The sequence below is a fragment of the Pelmatolapia mariae genome, linkage group LG3_W (assembly GCF_036321145.2).
Source record: "Pelmatolapia mariae isolate MD_Pm_ZW linkage group LG3_W, Pm_UMD_F_2, whole genome shotgun sequence".
Lineage (NCBI taxonomy): Eukaryota > Metazoa > Chordata > Actinopteri > Cichliformes > Cichlidae > Pelmatolapia > Pelmatolapia mariae.
The window spans coordinates 29,216,305-29,239,041 of NC_086229.1; the positions used below are offsets into that span (position 1 = coordinate 29,216,305).

The 22,737-nt window shown below is 41.4% G+C and overlaps 2 protein-coding genes across 4 annotated transcripts; one reads left to right on the forward strand and one right to left on the reverse strand.

The window, feature by feature from the left end:
* Nucleotides 1-372: 372 nt before the first annotated feature.
* On the forward strand, nucleotides 373-7,641 carry LOC134621728 (E3 ubiquitin-protein ligase TRIM39-like). The gene is made up of 2 exons (XM_063467968.1): nucleotides 373-495; nucleotides 5,974-7,641. Exon 2 carries the CDS (start codon nucleotides 5,983-5,985, stop codon nucleotides 7,639-7,641), a length of 1,659 nt encoding a protein of 552 aa, XP_063324038.1. The 5' UTR covers nucleotides 373-495; nucleotides 5,974-5,982.
* Nucleotides 7,642-8,486: 845 nt separating this feature from the next.
* Nucleotides 8,487-19,579, reverse strand: LOC134616363 (uncharacterized). Of its 3 annotated transcripts, XM_063461228.1 has the most exons (8): nucleotides 19,300-19,579; nucleotides 13,223-13,283; nucleotides 12,440-12,656; nucleotides 12,245-12,329; nucleotides 10,868-11,458; nucleotides 10,582-10,737; nucleotides 9,623-9,715; nucleotides 8,488-9,258 (listed from the first exon to the last, which is right to left on the reverse strand). In XM_063461228.1, the coding sequence occupies exons 5-8, from the start codon at nucleotides 11,435-11,437 to the stop codon at nucleotides 8,938-8,940; spliced, it is 1,140 nt and encodes a 379-aa protein (XP_063317298.1). In that variant the 5' UTR covers nucleotides 11,438-11,458; nucleotides 12,245-12,329; nucleotides 12,440-12,656; nucleotides 13,223-13,283; nucleotides 19,300-19,579; the 3' UTR covers nucleotides 8,488-8,937. The 3 variants fall into 3 exon arrangements, with proteins under 3 accessions (XP_063317289.1, XP_063317298.1, XP_063317280.1); XM_063461219.1 differs by lacking the exon at nucleotides 12,440-12,656 and having other exon boundaries at nucleotides 8,487-9,258; nucleotides 10,868-11,900; XM_063461210.1 differs by lacking the exon at nucleotides 12,440-12,656.
* Nucleotides 19,580-22,737: the final 3,158 nt, after the last annotated feature.

The window sequence follows — 22,737 nt, forward strand, 5'->3', positions numbered from 1 at the left end:
TAGCTTTGTATAAACACATGTGTTAGAAATGTTCTTCAATCAGCTCTTTTTACTCTCTTACATTTCACAGCCAGTACTTTTTTACTTTTACTTGAGTAAAGAAGTTGAAATAGTACTTGGAGTATTTTTAACAGTAGTACTTCTACTTCAGTACACACTGTGTGTACTTTTACCACCTGTGTCTGAGACCTCCTTCAGGGTCCACCTGAAGCTCTCAGTCTGCTGTGGAGAAAGGAAATCCAGGTGAGTTTCTCCTGATCACCTGAGGCCGTCATTACTGTGTGACCCACACACCACTCCTCACTCCTCCCACCCGCTGCACACAGTCAGAGTACAGACCGGCTGATAAAGGAAGAGGCGGAGCAAAGACGAGAAGTTCAACGTCATTTTGCAGAAGTGAAAGTGTGAGAGAGCAGCAGCAGAGCTGCAGTCGAGTCCTGTTTGTCTCTAAAAGAAGATTCACTGGAGTCCATCAGGTTTCTCTCAGCAACAGTGGTGAGTGCAGCTGATCACACTTCCTGTTTCTACACAAATCTTCACTCTGTTCACTTCATCAGGGCTCTAGAGCGCCACCTCATTTCTCCATGGTGCGACTTAGGCTACGTCCACACTCGCCCGGATAGATTTGAAAACAGCACTCCGTGTCCACAGTAGCGTTTTCTGTCGTTTTCACAGATTTGCGCGTCCACATTAAAACGGCCGAAAACGCTTACGCTCCAGTCCTGCGCATGCGTGAAACGCAAGACGATTGGACCGGTCTCATTTCTTTCGGCCATTTATTTACTTTCCGGCTCTTTTAAACTTCGCGGCAAAAGGTGGAGGAAAAGCACCGAGTTTTTTAAATGGACTAACAATGAGGTGGAGTTGTTGCTGCGAGTAACACAAAAGTACAAACTTGCAAAAGCGAGTGAGAATTAAAGAATTTGAAGAAAAGCTATGTGGAGCATTTACAGACTGATATTAATCTTTAATAGGCCTGTCAAAACTGCTGCTGTATAATGCTCTCCACTATCTTTGTTTAATTGGTCACATGACTGCATCACATGACTAACATGCATCATCGTTTTAGAAAGTCTCTGTTTTCACTGTTCACACTGTGACACAAACGCACCGTCTCGTTTTGTTTTCAAAATGTTTTCCTTGGAGAAAACGGCGTCTCAGTGTGGAGGCCAAAACGGAGAGAAAACAGTGCTTTTTCAAACGAAACCGCATTAGTGTGGACGTAGCCTAAACAAATGCTAGGTCACACCGGTATGACCAGCCATTCCAGCAAAAACAAAAGGAAATCTCTGCAAATCTGAAAGTCTCCGTGTGGTCAACAACACATTATGCCCATATCGTTGGCTAAACCAATCAGAGAGAAGTCAGGACCTCTCTGATTGGCCGTGGTCCAGATATGACCCTGGAGGGCAAAAAGATGGCTGCTAGGGTGCAGACACACAGCTTGGCAGGTCCTGTGCTTTTGCCAAAAAACCCCACCTAAAAAACCATCTAAAAACCCCTGGATCTTGACATCAACTTGTCTTTTTGTTTTTATACATTTTCATCTTCTGTGGAGTTCGACATGTCCAAGAAAGCTGGATAATTATACCACTTTCCCAGCCAAATGGAGTCAACATCTTTTGTTCACAAGATTCTTGGATTTTGGTCATGCTAGACCACCCCCAGGTAAACATGAACAATCAAATATACCACAACTATCGCTGGAGATTCTGAAACTTGTTCTGATGCTACTTTTGGCTGGTGATATAGAACTAAATCCTGGACCTAATTCAAACATCAGTGATTTGGACTGGCTACAACTAATTAGCCTAGTTAGCCTATGGGCACAGCTATCTCTGCATTGCTTTCCACCTCAACTAACTGTGCTCCAACCACCGTCCCAGTTAGTAAGGCTACACCTGCAGCTAATAGTATTTATGCCCCTGTTGTCCGGGCCTCCACTCTTGCTGTTTGGGTTACCACCTCAGCTGCTTGGGCCTCTGCCTTAGTTGCCTGGGCCCCCGCCTCAGTTGCCTGGGCCCCCGCCTCGGCTGCCTGGGCCCCCACCTCGGCTGCTAAAGGGTTTCTCATCATTAAATGCTCATAGCATTGTCAACAAAAGGACAAGAAATCCTGCTATTAAAAGTTACAGAGGAACAAATATCTGCAAGACATTTAATCAGGCTAAAGTAATCTGGGACACTAAAAATAAACCAAAGGGGCTTCTATGTGGACACATTAACATTCTCAGTATGTTACCAAAGCATGAGCAACTGGAACATATTCTAAGCAATTCCAATATTTCTATTTTGGGTATCTCTGAATCTTGGCTCACAAGTTCTTCTCCTGAATCTGCGGTTGTCTTTCCAGAGTACACAGTATTCAGAAGGGATAGAATTGGAACAAGAGGAGGAGGAATACTTGTGTATGTAAAAAAAACACCTGGATTGCTCTTTACTTAGTTCACCAATAGATGTCGAAATAGAACATATTTCTGTTAAAATCACTCTTTCCCCAGAAATGTCATTTACGTTGATCTGTTTATATCGCCCTCCTTCTGCAAAGAATATTTTTTATGAACAACTACAGATATTACTTAAATATCATACTATAAATAATAAGTCTAATGAAATAATTGTAATGGGAGATTTTAATGTCAACTGGGACTGTGAAAAGGACAGAAAAACACTCAAGGACATAATGGAGACTTTGAACTTTACTCAACACATAGAATAACGAGACATTCTAAAACTAAAATAGATCTGTTTTTCAGTAATAAGCCCGAGCGAATTATTAAATCTTATAATTTTATCACTGGTATTTCAGACCACAATTTTATATTATTTTCTAGAAAACTTATAAAATCACGGGTTAAGAATCACTTTCATAGTTCATCTAATAGGAGATCCTTTTATGAATTTATACCAAGAAGTCAGCGACAAAATGTAGCAGAAGCATTAGCATCAGCATCAGTTAACTGGGAGCCTTTATTGTGTAGTGATGATCCACAATTCTGCAGCAGTCACTTCACTGACATTGTCAAGGATGTTATATCAACATACTCCATTAGAGGTCGACAAAAAATAAAGACAACATCTAATTTGCCCTGGTTAAACAAAGAGTGCAAGAATTTAATGAAAACAAGAGATCAATTACTAAAACAGTTCCTGAAAACAGGTCTAACTCTGGATAGACAGAGATTTACTTCAATGCGGAACAAAGTAACAAGAAGTTTGAGACAGGCCAAAGCAAATTTTTTTTATAAATATAGTTGAAAGAGCCAAAGGTAATGGTAAAATTATCTGGCAACACTTAAATAAATTACTTGGCTGTCATTCAAACAAAAGTAAAAATACAATTGAACTTTATGTAAATAACTCTATTGTTAGAGAGCCTCTATCTATTGCCAGTAACTTAAACACTTTCTTTATTTCATCTGTAAAGGAGATCAGTCAGAGCTTTGACTCAGTCGTATGCTCTGATAATGTAAATGATGTTGGTCAAAATTTGTTCACCATCACTCATATTTCAGACACTGAAGTTGCTAAACTAATTACAGGTTTAAAACAATCAAAAGCACTTGATGTATATGGTATTAACACAAATTTCCTAAAGGAACATATGGATTTGCTTGTACGTCCAACCACTCATGTTTTGAATATGTCTTTTGAACACAAGACTGACATGGCTAATTATCGCCCCATAAGCATACTCCCGGTCGTATCTAAAATAGCTGAGAAGTGGGTGGTTAAACTCCTCACTGCTCACCTAGAAAACACCCAACCATCCATTGCAGTTTGGCTTTCGGGCACATCACTCCACGGATACTGCCCTGTGTATGTTAGTGGAGAACTTGAAGAGCCTGCTGGACAACAGTCCCTGTGTTGGAGCTGTATTTTTAGATCTGAAGAAGGCTTTCGACTCTGTAAACCATCAGATATTGTTGTCCAGATTGACTCAGTTTAATATCTCCAGTCAGGCTCTTCAGTGGTTTGCCTCATATCTCTCACACAGGAAACAGTGTGTGGTGTTGGATGGGGTTAAATCTCCATATTTAGACTGTGATACAGGGGTTCCTCAAGGATCTGTTCTTGGGCCCTTATTGTTCTCTCTTTTTATCAATAACTTACCTGAAGTCTGTCCAAATATATTTGCTCAAATGTATGCGGATGATGCAGTTAGATATACGCAAGCAAATAGTGTCCAGCAGGTGGCAAAAGATCTTACAGCTGCTTTAGCATTAATGCACAGCTGGCTGGAGGACTCATGCCTAATGTTGAACACCTCAAAAACTGTCTGTATGTATTTTTGAAAACGCCCCTTAAACTTGAAGCAGTCAAACATATTCCTGGATGGAGTAGAGCTTGAATTAGCTCCAGAATTTAAATATCTTGGGGTCATTCTAGACCCAACATTATCCTTCAAGAGTAACATAAATAAAGTGTCCCAGGTACTTAAATTTAATAATCAAAATTTTAATCATATACGTAATAATTTTAATATGAATGTTGCAAAAACGTATTTTTACTCAATGATCATCTCTCATATGGACTATTGTTTGACGTCCTGGTCCCTTGCTTGTCCAACAACACTTAAAACTATTGAAAACATTTATAAAAGAAGTTTAAAACTACTTGACAAAAAACCGACTTCCTACCACCACTGTCATGTGTTAAAAAAACATAAATTACTGAACTTCAATAACTTAGTGAAACTTAAAAGAGTCTGTTTAATATATAAAGTCTTACACTCCCTTGCTCCACCACCACTAAAGCAGTTCATTAGGCATAAAGAAAGCTCAGACAGGACCACTCGAGCTACAATCCGAGGAGACATGTTTATACCCCACAGACGGACAGCATTTGGGCAGAACGTCCTCTCAGTCAAGGGTGGCCATCTGTGGAACAGTCTTCCTCAACCCATTAGAGAATGCGCGACATTCAACTTGTTTAAGGCAAAGGTTAAAAACTGGTTATGGACAAATCAAGTGTGTGATCATGTATGAGTTGTATAGTTTTAATGTTTTATTTGGGAACAGAATGGTGTGTATGTGTAAGTTTGGTGATGGAGTTTTTATTATGAATGAATGATGAACTTTTATGAATTATTATGTCTATTTTTTTTATGTTTAAGGACAACAGATTGGAATTAGCCTTTGGCTATAATCTGGCATGTTTACATTCATGTAATTTTTTTTTACATTTATGTTCATTAACATGCACTGTCCTAAATAAATAAAATAAAAAATAAATAAAATATTCCTGCAGGCCTAAGTGTGTACGTTTGAAAGTGCAGGAGGTGAGCAGCCTGATAGGAGTGGATGTAGCTGTGGGTAATGAGAAAAGATGAAAAGAACGATTGATAACTTTTTCGTTGAGGCCAGTGCTCTGACACGGAGCCATCAACCTCTCAGTGTCTAACAGTCGAAGAAGCTATTGAAGAATCTTGTTCTGTGTGTGATGCTGCTGTCCGCTCTGTTGTCTCTGAGATTGTATGTGCAGGTCCATGGAGGCAAGTTTTGTTCCCATAATCCTCTCTGCAGACTTTATGACTCTTTGCAGAGCCTTCCTCTCTGTCTGTGTAGTGTTTCCATACCAGACAGTGATGCCTGCGGTGAGGATGCTCTCTATCAGTCCTCTGTAGGCCTGGGTGAGAGGGTGGTGGTTCATGCCAGCTTTCCTGAGCAGCCTAATGAAATAAAGCCTTGCTGGGCTTTTTTCACTGTTGCTGTGGTGTTGAGAGTCCAGCTCAGGTCTGATGTAACCTGCAGTCCCAGCAACCTGTGGCTGTTTGCCCTCTCCACCTCCACCCCTTTGACGATAAGAGGCTGCAGGGGAGGGGGTTCTTCCAAAAGTCCAGTATTAATAAAATAAAAGTCCAGACGCTTTTCTTTCCAAGCTCCTCAGACTACTGACGCTTGTTTCTCTCTTTTTAAAAATGAAATTTAAAGTGAATTTTGAATCAAATGTGTTTCTTTTCTTTCTCCCTCAGAGTGCAGACATGTCTGCTGCCAGCAATCTGCGATCTGAAGATCAGTTTCTGTGCTCCATCTGTCTGGATGTGTTCACTGATCCAGTCTCTACACCATGTGGACACAACTTCTGCAAAACCTGCATCAGTCAGCACTGGGACCTGAATCAGAGCTGTCAGTGTCCCATGTGTAAAGAGACTTTCTACACTAGACCTCAGCTGAGGGTCAACACCTTCATCTCTGAGATGGTTGCTCAGTTCAGACGTGAAGCTCAGCAGAAAGCCAGCAGCAGCAGCTCAGAGCAACAAGCTGCCAAACCAGGAGAAGTTCCCTGTGACGTCTGCACTGGAACCAGACTGAAGGCCCTGAAGTCCTGCCTGGTGTGTCAGACCTCCTACTGTCAGACTCACCTGGAGCCTCATCTGACAGTGAAACGTCTGAAAAGACATCAGCTGATTGATGCTGTGGAGAACCTGGAAGGCAGGATGTGTACGAAGCACGATAAACCTCTGGAGCTGTTCTGTAAGACCGACCAGACATGTGTCTGCGTGCTCTGCTCTGTTTTAGACCACAAGAACCACGAGTTTGTTCCTCTGAGAGAAGAATATGAAGGAAAGAAGGCAGAGCTGGAGAAGACAGAGGCTGAGATTCAGCAGATGATCCAGAAGAGACGACTGAAGATTCAGGAGATCACAGAGTCGGTGAAGATGAGTAAAGATGCTGCAGACAGACAGAAAGCAGAAGGTGTTCAGGTCTTCACTGCTCTGATGGAGTCTGTTGAGAGACGCCTGAAGGAGCTCATGAAGGAGATCGAAGACAAACAGGAAACAACAGAGAAACAGGCTGAAGGTCTCATCAAAGATCTGGAACAGGAAATCTCTGAGCTGATGGAGAGAAGCTCTGAGGTGGAGCAGCTCTCACGCTCTGAAGACCACCTCCACCTCCTCCAAAGCTTCTCCTCCCTGAAAGCTGCTCTACCCAGCAAGGACTGGACAGAGGTCAAAGTTCATCCACCATCATATGAGGGGACTGTGGTGAGAGCTGTGGCTCAGCTGGAGGAGACAGTCTGGAAACCCATGAAGAAGGAGCTGTTTGAGGCTGAGCTGCAGAGGGTGCAGCAGTATGAGGTGGATGTGACTCTGGATCCTGATACAGCAAATCCATGGCTCATCCTGTCTGATGATGGAAAACAAGTGTACTGTGGTGATGTGGAGAAGAATCTTCCAGACAACCCAGAGAGATTTTCTTACTGTGCTTGTGTTTTAGGAGAGCAGAGTTTCTCTTCAGGCAGATTTTACTTTGAGGTTCAGGTTGAAGGAAAGACTGACTGGGATTTAGGAGTGGCCACAGAGTCGATCAACAGGAAGGGACAAATCACACTGAGACCTCAGGATGGTTTCTGGACTGTGAGGCTGAGAAATGGAAATAAGTACAGAGCTCTTATTGGTTCACCACTCCCCCTCTGTCTTCATCCTGGTCCTGAGAAGGTGGGGGTGTTTGTGGATTATGAGGAGGGTCTGGTCTCCTTTTATGATGTAGGTGCTGCAGCTCTGGTCTACTCCTTTACTGGCTGCTCCTTCACTCACAAACTCCACCCATTGTTCGGTCCATGTCCTAATTATGGTGGTAAAAACTCTGCACCTCTGATCATCTGTCCTGTCAATCAAACTGAGTCGATCAACGACTGATTTTATTTGATGAATGATTGATTTTTCTTGAAGGGACCAAATGAACATACACTGTAAAAAGAATAACCCTATTCAAATTTTAAAAAATTATGTCCAATTGTCACATCCAAAATATTTGACTTCATAGAATCCAAATTGAGTCACTTGATATGACCTGATACTTTTATGTTGATATAAACAATATTACTAGACTTGACTGAAACTTTAAATTTTGCATTGATCCAAATTGATTTTTTTTACATAGAACCATATTTTAATTATTGAACCAAGCTAATATATTGAAATTTAACCAACCTAATGTATTCACATCGAACCAAATTAACATGAACTAATATGTTTGTGTTGAAGCTAGGTAATTGATTTACATATATCACGGTGGCACGGTGGTTATCACTGTTGCCGCACAGCAAGAAGGTCCTGAGTTCAATTCCACCATCAGGCCGGGGTCTTTCTGTGTGGAGTTTGCATGTTCTCCCCGTGTTTGCGTGGGTTTTCTCCGGGTACTCCGGGTTCCTCCCACCGTCCAAAGACATGCAGCTTGAGGGGATAGGTTAATTGGATCATCCAAATTGTCATTAGGTGTGAATGGTTGTCTGTCCCTGTGTGTTGGCCCTGCGACAGACTGGCGACCTGTCCAGGGTGTACCCCGCCTCTCGCCCTATGACGGCTGGGATAGGCTCCAGCGCCCCCCGCGATCCTGGAAAGGATAAGCGGAAGCGAATGGATGGATATTCAAACTATATTTTTTACATTTCATTTTATTTCAGTTCAAAAATGCTCTGCATTTCCTATAAAAAACAAGACAGTTGGCCAACCAATTATTTCAAAATTATTTATTGTTCCAAACCATTTTAACTATAATCAATAGAGAGGATTAGTAATATACAGATTTAGTGCTACGGCAGAAATGATTAGAGAAATGTTTGTTTTATAAAACCTGCAATCTTTTGAAAACCAGTATAAAACCTGCAATCTTTTGAAAACCAGTATAAAACCTGCAATCTTTTTAGAACTGGTATAAAACCTGCAACCTGTCTAAAACTGGCATAAAACCATTATAAAAACTCTTTTTAAACCAATTTGCAAGTACTCAAAAATGTTTATGTGCACTGTGCCTGTACAATGTAAAAAAAAAATCTACACATGTATCAATGAAATCAACTTAAATCTCCCTTTCAAATGGGTGTTCTTATAATTTTTGAATGTAGAATACCACTGCAGGCCAACCAAGCAAAATAACCAAGCACACATGCACATGCATGTGCACATACACATGCACACATGCATGCAAACACACTACTGTGCAGTGTTAAGTTCACAATTAAGTTTGCGAATCTTAGAGGTCATCTTGTTAAAGTCAAGCTCCATCATAATCTTTTGAAGAGCCTCAAAGGTGAACCTGAATCCTCGTGGATATTCCATATTAAGAGCATAACAGAGTCCAAAGACCATTGCCACTCCAGCTGCCACAGAAGGCAACTCATTCAGGACTTCCACACCATCAATGATTATCCCGATGTCTCGAGGCTGATGTAGGAGGCTTGAGTTGTCCCTGAAGACGAAGAGTGCCATGGTGGTACTCTGCAGCTCTTCCTCAGCTTCATCTTTCTGGGATATCTTGAGTTAAAATATGGAACAAAATGTACAAGTGAAGAACTGAAGTCTGGCACACCTGATAAATCTTTGACCATAATAAACTACTATTTTGATAGTTGTTTGGTCACAGACTATTAGAACAATTATTTGACTAATCAGATTGTGAATTGCATAATCATTAAATTAAATCAATGGTGGAACATTTTCATAAATGTTCCACAAAGCCCAAGAAAAAAAAGAAAACAATACAGAACCCTAAGATATTAACTTGATGAGTTGATTAATCGTTGCTGTTCTACATTAATCACTGCATTTAATAGCAGAGTTGTCAAATTTACATCAAGAGACTGCATCTCATGTAGAGACAGAACAGATATGGACATACCATGTATTCTTTTATCAACTCCTCAACACGTTCTCCAAGGTAGATAATGAGAGATTTAAGTATACACTCCCTCCTAATGTCAGCATCAGCATCCTGCAAGAACAGTTAAAATTGTTACTATGCAATATGGAGAGTATGCTGCGTGAGAGGAATTTTTTTTTCACCTCTCTATCCTCATGAGGTGACTAATGCCCCTTTTCCACCGACAAATCGGCACGGTGCGCTTGAGAGCAGTTCAGTTTAGCGCGGATGAACTCGCTTGTTGCGGTGGAAACATAAAGCGGACGTAACTGGGAACAGGGGCGAACCCATCTGGCTATGAAAAGTCGCGCGCAAAAGTCTTTGTCCGCAACGTCACAGCCCGAAGAACAACAACAATCGCGATATATGTGTGTTTTTGTACTTTGCTCTGTCTGTGGTTCATTTTGATTGGTTTGATTTTTGGTTCTTGTGGAGGAAGTCGTCATGGTCCAAAGTCAGTGGAGTATGGTTGCTGGGAGTTTTTTTTAAAGCCTTTTGTGGGAGCGCTTCTATATCACATCACGTGGGCACCACACACACCCGGGCCAATCAGGTGTAAAGGCGGTGGAAAAGCGTCTGCAGGGGGCTAAAGTGAACTGAGCCACACCGTGTTCTGTCGGTGGAAAAGCGGCATATGCTTTCTTGTCCCTAAATAAAAGTTTATACGTATATATGTATGTATGTGTATCTGGCGAGTGAGAGTGAAAATGTGTCTCCAAAATAAATTTTGTTGTAGTTGTGCTCTGTACTTGTATAATGACAATAAATCTCTTCATTCATTCAAGGACAAAGCCCACACTGCCTTTCAACATTTTAAAACGTCACAGCCATAATCACTGACGTTACCAAAATAAAACTGTAACAGGATACAAATTCTCATTAGATACAGGGGTTAAAATGCTAACTGTCATGTTAATAGTTAATTATATACACCCTACCTGATCAAGAAACTCTAGGATTATGGCAGTTTTTGCTTTGGTTGTCCCTCCTTTCTTTCTGATTATTTTAAGTAGCTGTGGGGAGTGCTTGTCCAGCTGGGCCATGAATCTGGTTAGCAGGGGAACTGCAGTAACCCGCAGAAACTCTGCATTAATCTGTACATGAGTAGACAGTGTACAATACATTTTTTTAAAGACCAACTTCCAACAAGAAAAAGTCAAAACATATATTTCCCATTTCCAAACTATGATAAAAGGCATTAGTACAAAAAAGTTAAAGTTATACCTCTTTCATCTGAAATAGACCTGGCCATCTTTCCAAGAGATTCTTGATGTCAGGCTTCTTATCCACAACCTCTTTCCTCCTGAATTCGAAGGTCCTGGCCATCTTCTCTCGTACAGTTTTCTCATTGTTTCTCTTCTTTAATTCGGTCAGGAGAGATATTCGCTCTAGTTCTAGGCTTTCTGGATTCTCACTGCTGGTCTGAGGATAGTAATTGGCCTCACCTCTTCTTGCCTTTTTGTTGTTCTTGGCTGGCTTGGGAACAGGATCTTCTCGTGACTTTGATTTGAGGGTATTTACTAAGAGCTCAGATGCAAGTCCATGTGACTTAAGCTGAGTGCGGTAATTGCTCATCTTAGTCTTTAGTCTGAGTTTCCATCCGTAGCTCTCATTGAAGGAGTCTGGTTGCCTCAAGCAGGGATGTTTCCTTGTCAGAGCCTCCGCAACGTCACTCAGGTCTGCATCACTGGGGTACGCCTTGTAGGAGAAAATTCTCTGCCAGTCTTTCCAGAATGTCGGAGAACATTTTCGATGTAGGTGTGAGCCTGGTTTGGTCCTTTGTGTATTCCGCATTCCCTTTCTCAAGTTGACCTTCTGTTTCAAAAGAGAATTGTGGGATGTTGAACTCCTTTGGCCAGGGCTCTGTGAGGAGTTTCTCAGAGGAGCTGCTGCTTAGTATGACTGTGTCATCAGTGTGTGTTGAGATGGAGCTTGTATCTAGGTCACTTTCTACAAATTCTAAAATTAATGTTTCAGTAGCAGACGGTATGACCTTGATGGTGGTAAGATCCGTGATCATGGAGGTTGAGTTCAAGTTCACAAATGTTCCACCAAAGTCTACATCTTTATATTGCAGCCTGATACCTCTAGCAACTTTGCATGACTCTTTAACTTGTTCAATGAGCTCTTCAACTGTGTCTGGCACCCTTGATAGATCCATCCTCTCAGAGCTATTGTCACTAAACAAAATGAGGAGTCGTATGGGATTTGCCATATTTGTGGATCAAGTTGCCTCTCAGCGCTAGTGTACACAAAACTTACAACATAAAATAACACAAAGGAAAGAGACACAACACAGTATCAGCTCCCACTGCAGGTTTTTGAACATATGTTATAAGGGTACTGTCACAGAAGACTGCAAATTTGGATTGCATGTTTAGTGTGTACAACCACACCTTATCCTATACAAAGGACATTTTCCAAAGCCAAAAGTGGTCCAGTTATGTCATGGACTTTTCTAGCCTGTATTGCACAGAAGATAAAGTGTGTTCTAAGTCCAACCTTGACTTTTTTGTGGACATGCTCTTCCATGGAGACCACAGGAGGCAAGAGAAGACCAGGTTAGAAATAAATGTTACAAGTCACAACTGTCATTCTTACCTGTGCGTGTTGAAGGGTTGATGTAGACTGTGCACAAACTACTTATGTAGCGCAGGAATTTAATGTCAAAACACGTCCTGGATGTCTATAGAAAAGGAGCAAGGGAGGGAGGAGGCATTAGTTCCCATTTACAATCTCCTTGTGTTGGCATAAAGATGATCAGGTTAAAATTGTAAGTGCTATGTCAATGCAGACCTTAAACTTGAATATATCTCTTTAAGGTAATCAAACGCATTCCTCCTACAGTATAATCCACCAATGGATATGGATCTGTCAGTTCATCTGGCCCCAAAAGCAAAATGTCCTTGTTGGGGCTCACTTGAAGTTCAAAGGCCCTGAAATGCTCCCAATGCCACGCCCTCAGCTTGCGAACAATGTATGATTTTCCTAAGCGCACCACTTCGAAGTGTTCCTGTGGCCAATGTAAACCATGTGTAAGAGTTAGACCAAAAAGGGTAGAATTTAACAAGTTTACACAGAAATGTCAAAAACTGCCCAAAACTGAAAGATTGCCTTGTAAAAACCCATTATAACAGTTTCTAAGCAAAACAAGTTGTTAGGCTTCAGTTACTCTTTAAGTAGTTACACTCCAAAATAACAGGACACAACCAAAATGAAATGTTCCCTTTGCCCTCCATAGAAAATGTTGCTGCATTTATAACTGGACAGAGGAAATTAGTGGACAAGGATCTCTTACTAACTCACACAACGGATGTAACTAATGCAATAGCAATATTACTTACTACTACAAAAGTGATTTTCAGAGTGCTTTTCAATTACGAAGACTAGAAAAGGGGAAATGGGGCACATCTCCCTACACAACCAGCACTGAGCACACACCTGGGTGAAGCCGAGAGAGCAATTATTGCACACAATAGTGCCAACACATCAGCAAGGTGAATGAGAGGATAATGAGGGAGGGTCTAGATTATTATGAAATGTTTAAAAAGGATGTGCAGTGTAAATGCAAAATGATACCTGTTCAGATTAAATGAAAATGTATGCTTCAGCCATGGAATGGATGGAGCGATCTGTGGTTCTGAAAGCATACAGAAAAAAAAGAATAATGTTACTTCTCTATAAAACACATAACATAGAAAAACCAAGAAATACGTAACATGACATACACATCCTTATAAAAAGCTAGTACTATAATTTGATTTAGGTTTACCAAACAGTCTACAGACCAGCCATTAGCGACTAAGTTTGGCATAGGGTCATTTTTTTGCTGTTAAAATTAAAATTTCTTCAGAAAATGCACATTTTTCCGAGCCGCGCCTGAAAGTCAATTGAAGGAATTAGTCTTATGTCATTGATCTTATATGCTGGCGTGTTATTTCTGTCTCTAAATCATGCACATTAATAATTATCTTTTGCGCTCGGTGTACACACACATAACACACAGATATTTATATGAAGAGAGACAGAGACAAACGTGCGCGCACAAACACAAGCTTGTGTCTAGAAACCGCGAGCTCACCAGAAAAATTCAAACGAAGCGGAGCTTCAGTGAGTGTCCACTCCACTGTAATTTATTAATTAAGTTATACTATGAATGTTATGAACTATGAACTTATGCTAGCTAGCTGTATCCACCACCGATGCATCGTGGTAACGCTAGCTAGTTAGTATACTGGTAAAAAACGGCTTTTTGCCTAACTTGCATTCCCGACAGTGATGGTCGGTTGCTGGTAACCAGTTCTAACGTCGCGCCGGATAGCTAGCTAGCTTGTAGCTAGCAGCTACAATCATGCAAAAATTGGGGGTGGCTGTCGACCCAGCTTAAATGGGGTTATTTTCTGCAATTTTGGCAATACAAATTATAAAAGCTTTTGTAACACACTTGGCTTTACTTACATTTATTTTCAGATGAAATTAATCAAAGATGTGACACGATGTTTCCAGCAGCCATGCAGAATAAAAATGGGTCCCGGTCTATTTCTGGTGGGCGTGTTCAAGTGCAAATCACTTTGACTCAAATTAAAGATACTATCTGTTCAACATGAAAAGAAATATATGTTTTGAGAGAAATCAAAAACTTTGCGTTGTGTCCTTTGTACAGATATTTAGTTTCATCCAAATCAAAAGTGGTATTTTAAAATGCAAAAAGAAAGGGTTTCACAATCAAATCAATGATTTTATTCTGTTTTGAATGGCACTTATTAGATTGAATGAATGACTGCATGTTAGACTTTTTTCAGTGTATTGAGTGTAAATCCTCTACAGTCTCCATGTTTCTATAGAATCTGATCATCAGGACTCTGATTCACACTTTGATTCTCATGGAGTTTGATTTGAACAGAAGAAAAGTTGAATCAGGAAATGTTCCCACTGATGGAGACTCGAGCTGAAGAGCAAATATCAGAGAATAAATGTCCAAAAGCTTCATTTACAATAAAGTTTGTTCAATGCTTTGAGTGAATCCAGACTCATGTGTGGCTGTTATACGGAGCATCAGAGTCCAGCTGAGTTATGTTGGATACAAACTGCTTATTTTGGCTCTGTGAGGATTTTTGTTGACTGAAAACTGATAAGATGGATAATATTCAAAGAACTCTGTAGAGATTCATGCATCCATGTTCTCCACCTGCAGGTGTGGAGGAGAAAGGTGGAGCACAGACTGCTGCATCCTTCCAGTCACATCATTTTGATGATTATATTTCCATGTTGTGATGATTTGGGTTAAAGAGAAACAGAGTTGAACGGCTGCAGTCACAGCATGAAGAAGATGCTGAAGCTGAGCTGTCAGTGAACATGTTTCACTGTGATTTGATTTGAAGAATATAAAGTGTGTGTGGCTGCTGACAGCTGCAGTCTCTGTTAGTCTGCATGTTCAACACACACACAACTTTCACCCTGAGGCAACGATCCAGCAACAACACAAAGAACAGCTGCAGACACACACACACACACACACACACACACCTTTCAGTCTGAACTCTCAAACACACAAACACACAAACAAACTCTATCAATGTCGTACGGTTAAAGAACACTTTACTGGTTAAAGCAGAATTCCTCCTTCCTCAGTAACAATGATCTGAGGTCACTACCAGTGTCTACAGTGGTTTTAGCTCAACATACAATTTACTGAAACGTGTTTTTCTTTATGCCGTACAAACTATTTTAAAAGAGCTTTGATCACAACATCTTTGCGATTTTCCCCCAATTCTGATTATTTTATCTGGTTTAACTAACAAAGGCTTAAAATTTCACTTAATCTTAACCTTTGACCTATGTCCTTGTTAGCTTTGATAAACCTTGAAATTTCTGTCACCTTTAAACTTCAGGGTTAATTTAAACCTTTGTTAAAAACCTTCTTACTAACTTGTAATTCCAACTTTATGTATTAAACATGTATCTTATCATATAAACACTCGATCAGTGTGACTGAGAGAACTGTAACCTCTCACCGCTCACATTTTAATTTGGTTTATGTCCAATTTTGCAGCTTTTGATATAGGGCTTTGGAGCGTGATGTCACTGGAGCTGGGCCACGCCCCTTTCCGCCATGACAGTAGGCTAGACACAGGATACAGCTTCAGCTATGGTTCGTAGGTGTTGTGTTATCAGTTGCAACGTTTGACCACACGATCGTGAAGGCAAGAAGCTGGATAATGGGCTCTCTTTTCATCGTTTTTCAACCTGGAGGCAATGTGAAGGATCCCATGTATCAGATATTACTAAACAAAGACGTCAGGCTTGCATTGCAGCGGTGAGACGAGCGGATCGAGTTCTGTGCAATCCCCAGCTTTTTGTTGGTTTGGTCTCCGAAAGTGGTGACTCTCAATGTTAAAGGTCAGTAAACACATCACAGGTCTCAGTGAATGCTGCATCAACAGCAGCTCCACCCTCCTCCTCCTCCTCTACAGGAGAAACTTTCTGTTTTTCCATATAATCTATGATTATTGTTCCCACGGCGACACACACAGCATCATGACCTGAACAACATGATCCCTGATCTGATGTTATAATCCTGTATTTTACACGTGTGTCAGTTTTTAAGAAAGAAAATAAGTTGTTGTTCTAAAGAATCTGATTGTTTGCTTGCAGGACACCAGGAGAGATGAGTCCTCCGTCACAGAAGTATTTATATATTTTCTATTTCTATTGTATATATTAATCAGCATCTGTGGGTGGACAGCAAAAAATTTCATTGCACAGAGAAATGCCTTTTCTCTTGTGACACATGACAATAAACACTTTGAATCTTGAATCTTTGAATCTTGAAGACGGTCACCTGCAGGTCAAAGGTCATTGCATCTCCAACCCACATCCACTGTTACTAAGTTAAAGACTTTCTTCTGCACTTACATTTGGACCACCTCGATCTATGACAGTCATTCAGGCAGTGATGCCTGGACTGGAAACAAGCATCCTTACTAAGCATACTGTTTTGCATTTCAAAATAAAAGTTGGGCTTATTTTGATGCCATTACAGGAACTGCTGTGAATTCTTCTGTTTGAATCATAATCAGGTTTCCACTAATTGCTTTCTAATTTAGTGAAACTTGAAATGTTTGTCAGTGGATACACGGTTAGTCCTGCACAGTCAGAAACATCAACTTATTCTTAGTACTGTGTGCTTGCAATGAACAAGTTGTCCTAACAGAGTCACCTTCAGTCAGCTTTACTTAGTTTTTTAAGTTGTGGGAACTTATGAGGTTTTACGTTCATGTTGGGAGAAGAGAGCCAGAATCATCTTATTGTCACAGTATATAAGCTGTACGACTGTTTCAGGCTGATCCTTGGTGTGAGGCAGACTGTTGTCACACTGGGATCCTGTAAACTTGTCATTTCACCTGCTGAAGGAAATCTTTTTAAATATTTTTCTCCTGAATTCCTTCTGAAAACATTTGAACACAACAAATCGGTGACACGGCATCATTTTTCAGTTGGAAAGGAGAAAAGGAGGATTGGAGAAGCTCCTGACGGAGCTGCTGTCAGACGCCAGAAGTGGAGGAAACTGATTCACCCTCACAGAAGGCCTTCAAAATAAAGGTACGCTGAGCCTGTTATAGGGCTTTGGAGTTGACGTCACTGGAGCTGGGCCACGCCCCCTTTCCGCCATGACAGTAGGCTAGACACAGGATACAGCTTCAGCTATGGTTCGTACGTGTTGTGTTGTCAGTTGCAACGTTTGATCACACGATCGTGAAGGCAAGAAGCTGGATAATGGGCTCTCTTTTCATCGTTTTTCAACCTGGAGGCAACGTGAAGGATCCCATGTATCAGATATTACTAAACAAAGACGTCAGGCTTGCATTGCAGCGGTGAGACGAGCGGATCGAGTTCTGTGCAATCCCCAGCTTTTTGTTGGTTTGGTCTCCGCATCTTCTTTCCGGTGAGTTCTAAATTAATTCATATCACTATTAAAATGCTTTTAGTGTTATTTTCAATGTGCTGAGGTCATAGATAATGAGATAAAACATGCTAATGTGTGATGCTGCAGAACCACGTCATGTCATCATGTCGACTGAGTAGCTTATGATTTAGCATTATTGCAGGCAAACCAGCATATGAAATGGATGTAACAAATCCAGACTGGGCACCAACACTGCTCATGGGCCTCTAAAAACATACTAAATTGCTCTCATTGTACACTAATCCGCACATAACTTCCAGATGAATCACACACCTGTCATGTGCACTAATTTTATCTTACCGCCTTTGTCCTATCCCGATCTTTGCATACCTTGTCTGTGGAGTCAGCGCATACACAGCAAACCAGTTTAAGAATTATAAATCCCTGGAGGCCCACATCCAATTCACGAACGGCTGGGTGCAAGATTTGTCCATCTTTATGCCTCCACGCTGCGACAACTGTACGTTGTCGTGATAACATGATAACTTTCTAAACAACTTCCTTGTTACAGTTTTTGATTTGCACGTACAGCCAAACCATCTATATTAGCCTTGGTTCATTACAGACCTTTTATTAAAAGTGGTTTTTGTGTGTTTCAGGTACTGCACTCACAACGACTGAATGAAACTGCACTGTGACCTCGTTGTGTGGACACAGAGAGACCTGTCATACGCATCTTCCCTGATGTGGATTTCTGGGAACCACGTTTAAAGCAAGCACAAGACTTCTTTCTTAAAGTGTGTCTTCCTGAACTTGTTGGGAAATACTTCTCCAAACAATGTGCTGCTCTAAATAGCCTGTAATGTTTCATTTTGTGGTTCAAGATTGATGCCAGCTGTGTGTTGCCATGTAAATAGTTTGCATTTCATTTCTATGTACTTGCTAAGTACATGTGATAAGATCAAGAATAAAAAAACAAAAAAAACATGTATACTATTCTTTTCTGTTTTATTGAAATTACTTCACACAAAGTACAATTATTTACAATGAACTACACATGCAACACAACAGCTTTATGAATACTCAACAAGAGCAAGTTTCATTTGGCGCTGGTTTGACAACCACACTGGGGCACATATTCACCAAAACACAGCAAACCTTAACAATCTTATCAAGCAGTGTTGTGTTTATTTCTGCTCTGCCCTGTTCATTGCACACACAATGCTTCGTCTGCCCTTTAGCTTCTGTGATGCTGTCTGTCCGATCACCACTGTCCACATTTACAGGTGGTACCTCAACCTCCACTTGTCCAACACAACTGCTGTCCACAGCTATGACATTGTAATTTTGTTGTTGTTCTTCTGTCAGATCTTCATCAATTACTTCTGCACGGGGCACACCTTCAGACTCTGCAGCTGCATAAAAGCCTGTAAGATAAAATTAGTGCACATGACAGGTGTGTGATTCATCTGGAAGTTATGTGCGGATTAGTGTACAATGAGAGCAATTTAGTATGTTTTTAGAGGCCCATGAGCAGTGTTGGTGCCCAGTCTGGATTTGTTACATCCATTTCATATGCTGGTTTGCCTGCAATAATGCTAAATCATAAGCTACTCAGTCGACATGATGACATGACGTGGTTCTGCAGCATCACACATTAGCATGTTTTATCTCATTATCTATGACCTCAGCACATTGAAAATAACACTAAAAGCATTTTAATAGTGATATGAATTAATTTAGAACTCACCGGAAAGAAGATGCGGAGACCAAACCAACAAAAAGCTGGGGATTGCACAGAACTCGATCCGCTCGTCTCACCGCTGCAATGCAAGCCTGACGTCTTTGTTTAGTAATATCTGATACATGGGATCCTTCACGTTGCCTCCAGGTTGAAAAACGATGAAAAGAGAGCCCATTATCCAGCTTCTTGCCTTCACGATCGTGTGATCAAACGTTGCAACTGACAACACAACACGTACGAACCATAGCTGAAGCTGTATCCTGTGTCTAGCCTACTGTCATGGCGGAAAGGGGGCGTGGCCCAGCTCCAGTGACGTCAACTCCAAAGCCCTATAACAGGCTCAGCGTACCTTTATTTTGAAGGCCTTCTGTGAGGGTGAATCAGTTTCCTCCACTTCTGGCGTCTGACAGCAGCTCCGTCAGGAGCTTCTCCAATCCTCCTTTTCTCCTTTCCAACTGAAAAATGATGCCGTGTCACCGATTTGTTGTGTTCAAATGTTTTCAGAAGGAATTCAGGAGAAAAATATTTAAAAAGATTTCCTTCAGCAGGTGAAATGACAAGTTTACAGGATCCCAGTGTGACAACAGTCTGCCTCACACCAAGGATCAGCCTGAAACAGTCGTACAGCTTATATACTGTGACAATAAGATGATTCTGGCTCTCTTCTCCCAACATGAACGTAAAACCTCATAAGTTCCCACAACTTAAAAAACTAAGTAAAGCTGACTGAAGGTGACTCTGTTAGGACAACTTGTTCATTGCAAGCACACAGTACTAAGAATAAGTTGATGTTTCTGACTGTGCAGGACTAACCGTGTATCCACTGACAAACATTTCAAGTTTCACTAAATTAGAAAGCAATTAGTGGAAACCTGATTATGATTCAAACAGAAGAATTCACAGCAGTTCCTGTAATGGCATCAAAATAAGCCCAACTTTTATTTTGAAATGCAAAACAGTATGCTTAGTAAGGATGCTTGTTTCCAGTCCAGGCATCACTGCCTGAATGACTGTCATAGATCGAGGTGGTCCAAATGTAAGTGCAGAAGAAAGTCTTTAACTTAGTAACAGTGGATGTGGGTTGGAGATGCAATGACCTTTGACCTGCAGGTGACCGTCTTCAAGATTCAAAGATTCAAGATTCAAAGTGTTTATTGTCATGTGTCACAAGAGAAAAGGCATTTCTCTGTGCAATGAAATTTTTTGCTGTCCACCCACAGATGCTGATTAATATATACAATAGAAATAGAAAATATATAAATACTTCTGTGACGGAGGACTCATCTCTCCTGGTGTCCTGCAAGCAAACAATCAGATTCTTTAGAACAACAACTTATTTTCTTTCTTAAAAACTGACACACGTGTAAAATACAGGATTATAACATCAGATCAGGGATCATGTTGTTCAGGTCATGATGCTGTGTGTGTCGCCGTGGGAACAATAATCATAGATTATATGGAAAAACAGAAAGTTTCTCCTGTAGAGGAGGAGGAGGAGGGTGGAGCTGCTGTTGATGCAGCATTCACTGAGACCTGTGATGTGTTTACTGACCTTTAACATTGAGAGTCACCACTTTCTGCAGCAGGACATATCCATCCTTACTGCTGACGGTGCAGGTGTAGACTCCACTGTCAGTCAGGTGGAGGTCTTTCAGGGTTAGACTGAAGTGGTCTCTGTGCGACCTCTGTAATCCTGGTCCTGTTTATCTGGCTGATTGTTTCCACTCTCATGGACCTTCATGGGTTTGGGTTCAGTGAGTGTCCACTCCACTGTGACGTCCTGAGGAAGGTCAGGTGTGGTTTTAAAGGGCCACAGGACAGACTCCTCCCCCTCTGTCACCTCCACCATCCCCGCCTGGTACCCTGAGAGGAGAACATGCAGCTAAACATGTCAGTCCTGGTCCGACTGGGGAGGGACCAGAGAAAAGCAAAGTTACTGATTCAATATTGATTTTAGTGACCTCTGATTGACGTGACCAGGTGTCATTACTGCAGTACCCACAGTACAACTGTAGCACACACAATACTGCGTCTCCCCCCATTATCACTGCACACTTCTTCAGCTGGTGATGAGCGCCCCCTGGTGTCACAGTGTTGATGACGTCATGCAAAGTGAAACATAAACAGTGTCTGTTAATAAAAATCATTTGTTCATTCTCATGTTTGCATCATGTTTCTGTAAAATCATCAGCTGTTTTTATAAGAACAGAAACATGTTAACACAAAGTTTCCTCAGACTGAGCGTGTGACTCTGTGTGAACATCAGAGGACCTGTGACCAAGACTAAACACTGTTTGACTTCTGTCCATGGACGCAGGATTGTCTGATGTCCTATAAACACATCACGACTGCAGAGGCTGAAGCAGCGCTCGTACACAGGTGTTCAGTGACATCACACAGGTGGGCTGTGACCTGAGCCATCACCTGCTGACAGCCCTTCACAGCTTCGTATAACTGAACGTCTGAAGCTGTGTTTCATTAACAGCTAATAACACCGTGAGTCCTCAAAGGCTTCACACACATCACTGCACACATTTATACATCCTAGTTGAAGCTTGTTGATCATGCACGTTAGTGATGCTTCAGCCTCAGAGGGTCATAACAGAGGGTCAAGGTGACAGGTGGAGCATTTAGATTTAAATAACAGCAGATGCAACAGAAAACAAAGTTATCATAGAACTCTACTGGTATGCTATTCCTAAGCACAGGCCCTGCACACAACATAAAGTATTGAAGCTCTGTTACTTTCCATCTATCAGTTTCTGATTACTCTGATTACTCCCTTGGCCTGCGGTTAAACTGGATTGGTGTGTAAGTTCCCAGTTCTTTCAACTGTACTGAAAGTTCCCCGACAGTCTGCCTGGACAGCCGAGCTGCAGGTACTTTGGCCTTCATCCACATGTTCACGAGTTTTCTTGTAACTCCAGGGCTCTAGAGTGCGACCAAATTTTTCAGTGGTGCGACTAAAAAAAATATTTGGTCGCACCAGTGCGACCAACTGTTCGAGTAACAAAAACAAAAAACCAATCTCTGCAACTCTCCGTGTGGTCAACAACAGACACACATTATTCCCCTATCGTGGACTAAACCAATCAGAGATAGTCAGGGGCGGGACCTCTCTGATTGGCCGTGGTCCAGTTGAAAGTGCAGGTGGAAAAGGGAGGTGAGTAGCTTGAATAAAGCCATATCGATTCATTAACGGATTCCACACAAAGACGTAAACACAGAGCGGACCCGACGCATCAGAATCAGCTTTGTCTTTCTTGGCTTTCTCACCCCACGGCCCGAACACGGACACGCTGTCGGAGCTCACTGAGCCCACCATCCGTGCTGTGTTTACGTCTTTTTTGCGCTAATTCTGAGCTGCAGGTTTTGTCTTTCCAACCAAAATTCACCGAGCCAGCAGCGAATGAAGCAGCAAACTACGCTTCACATTTGATCAAT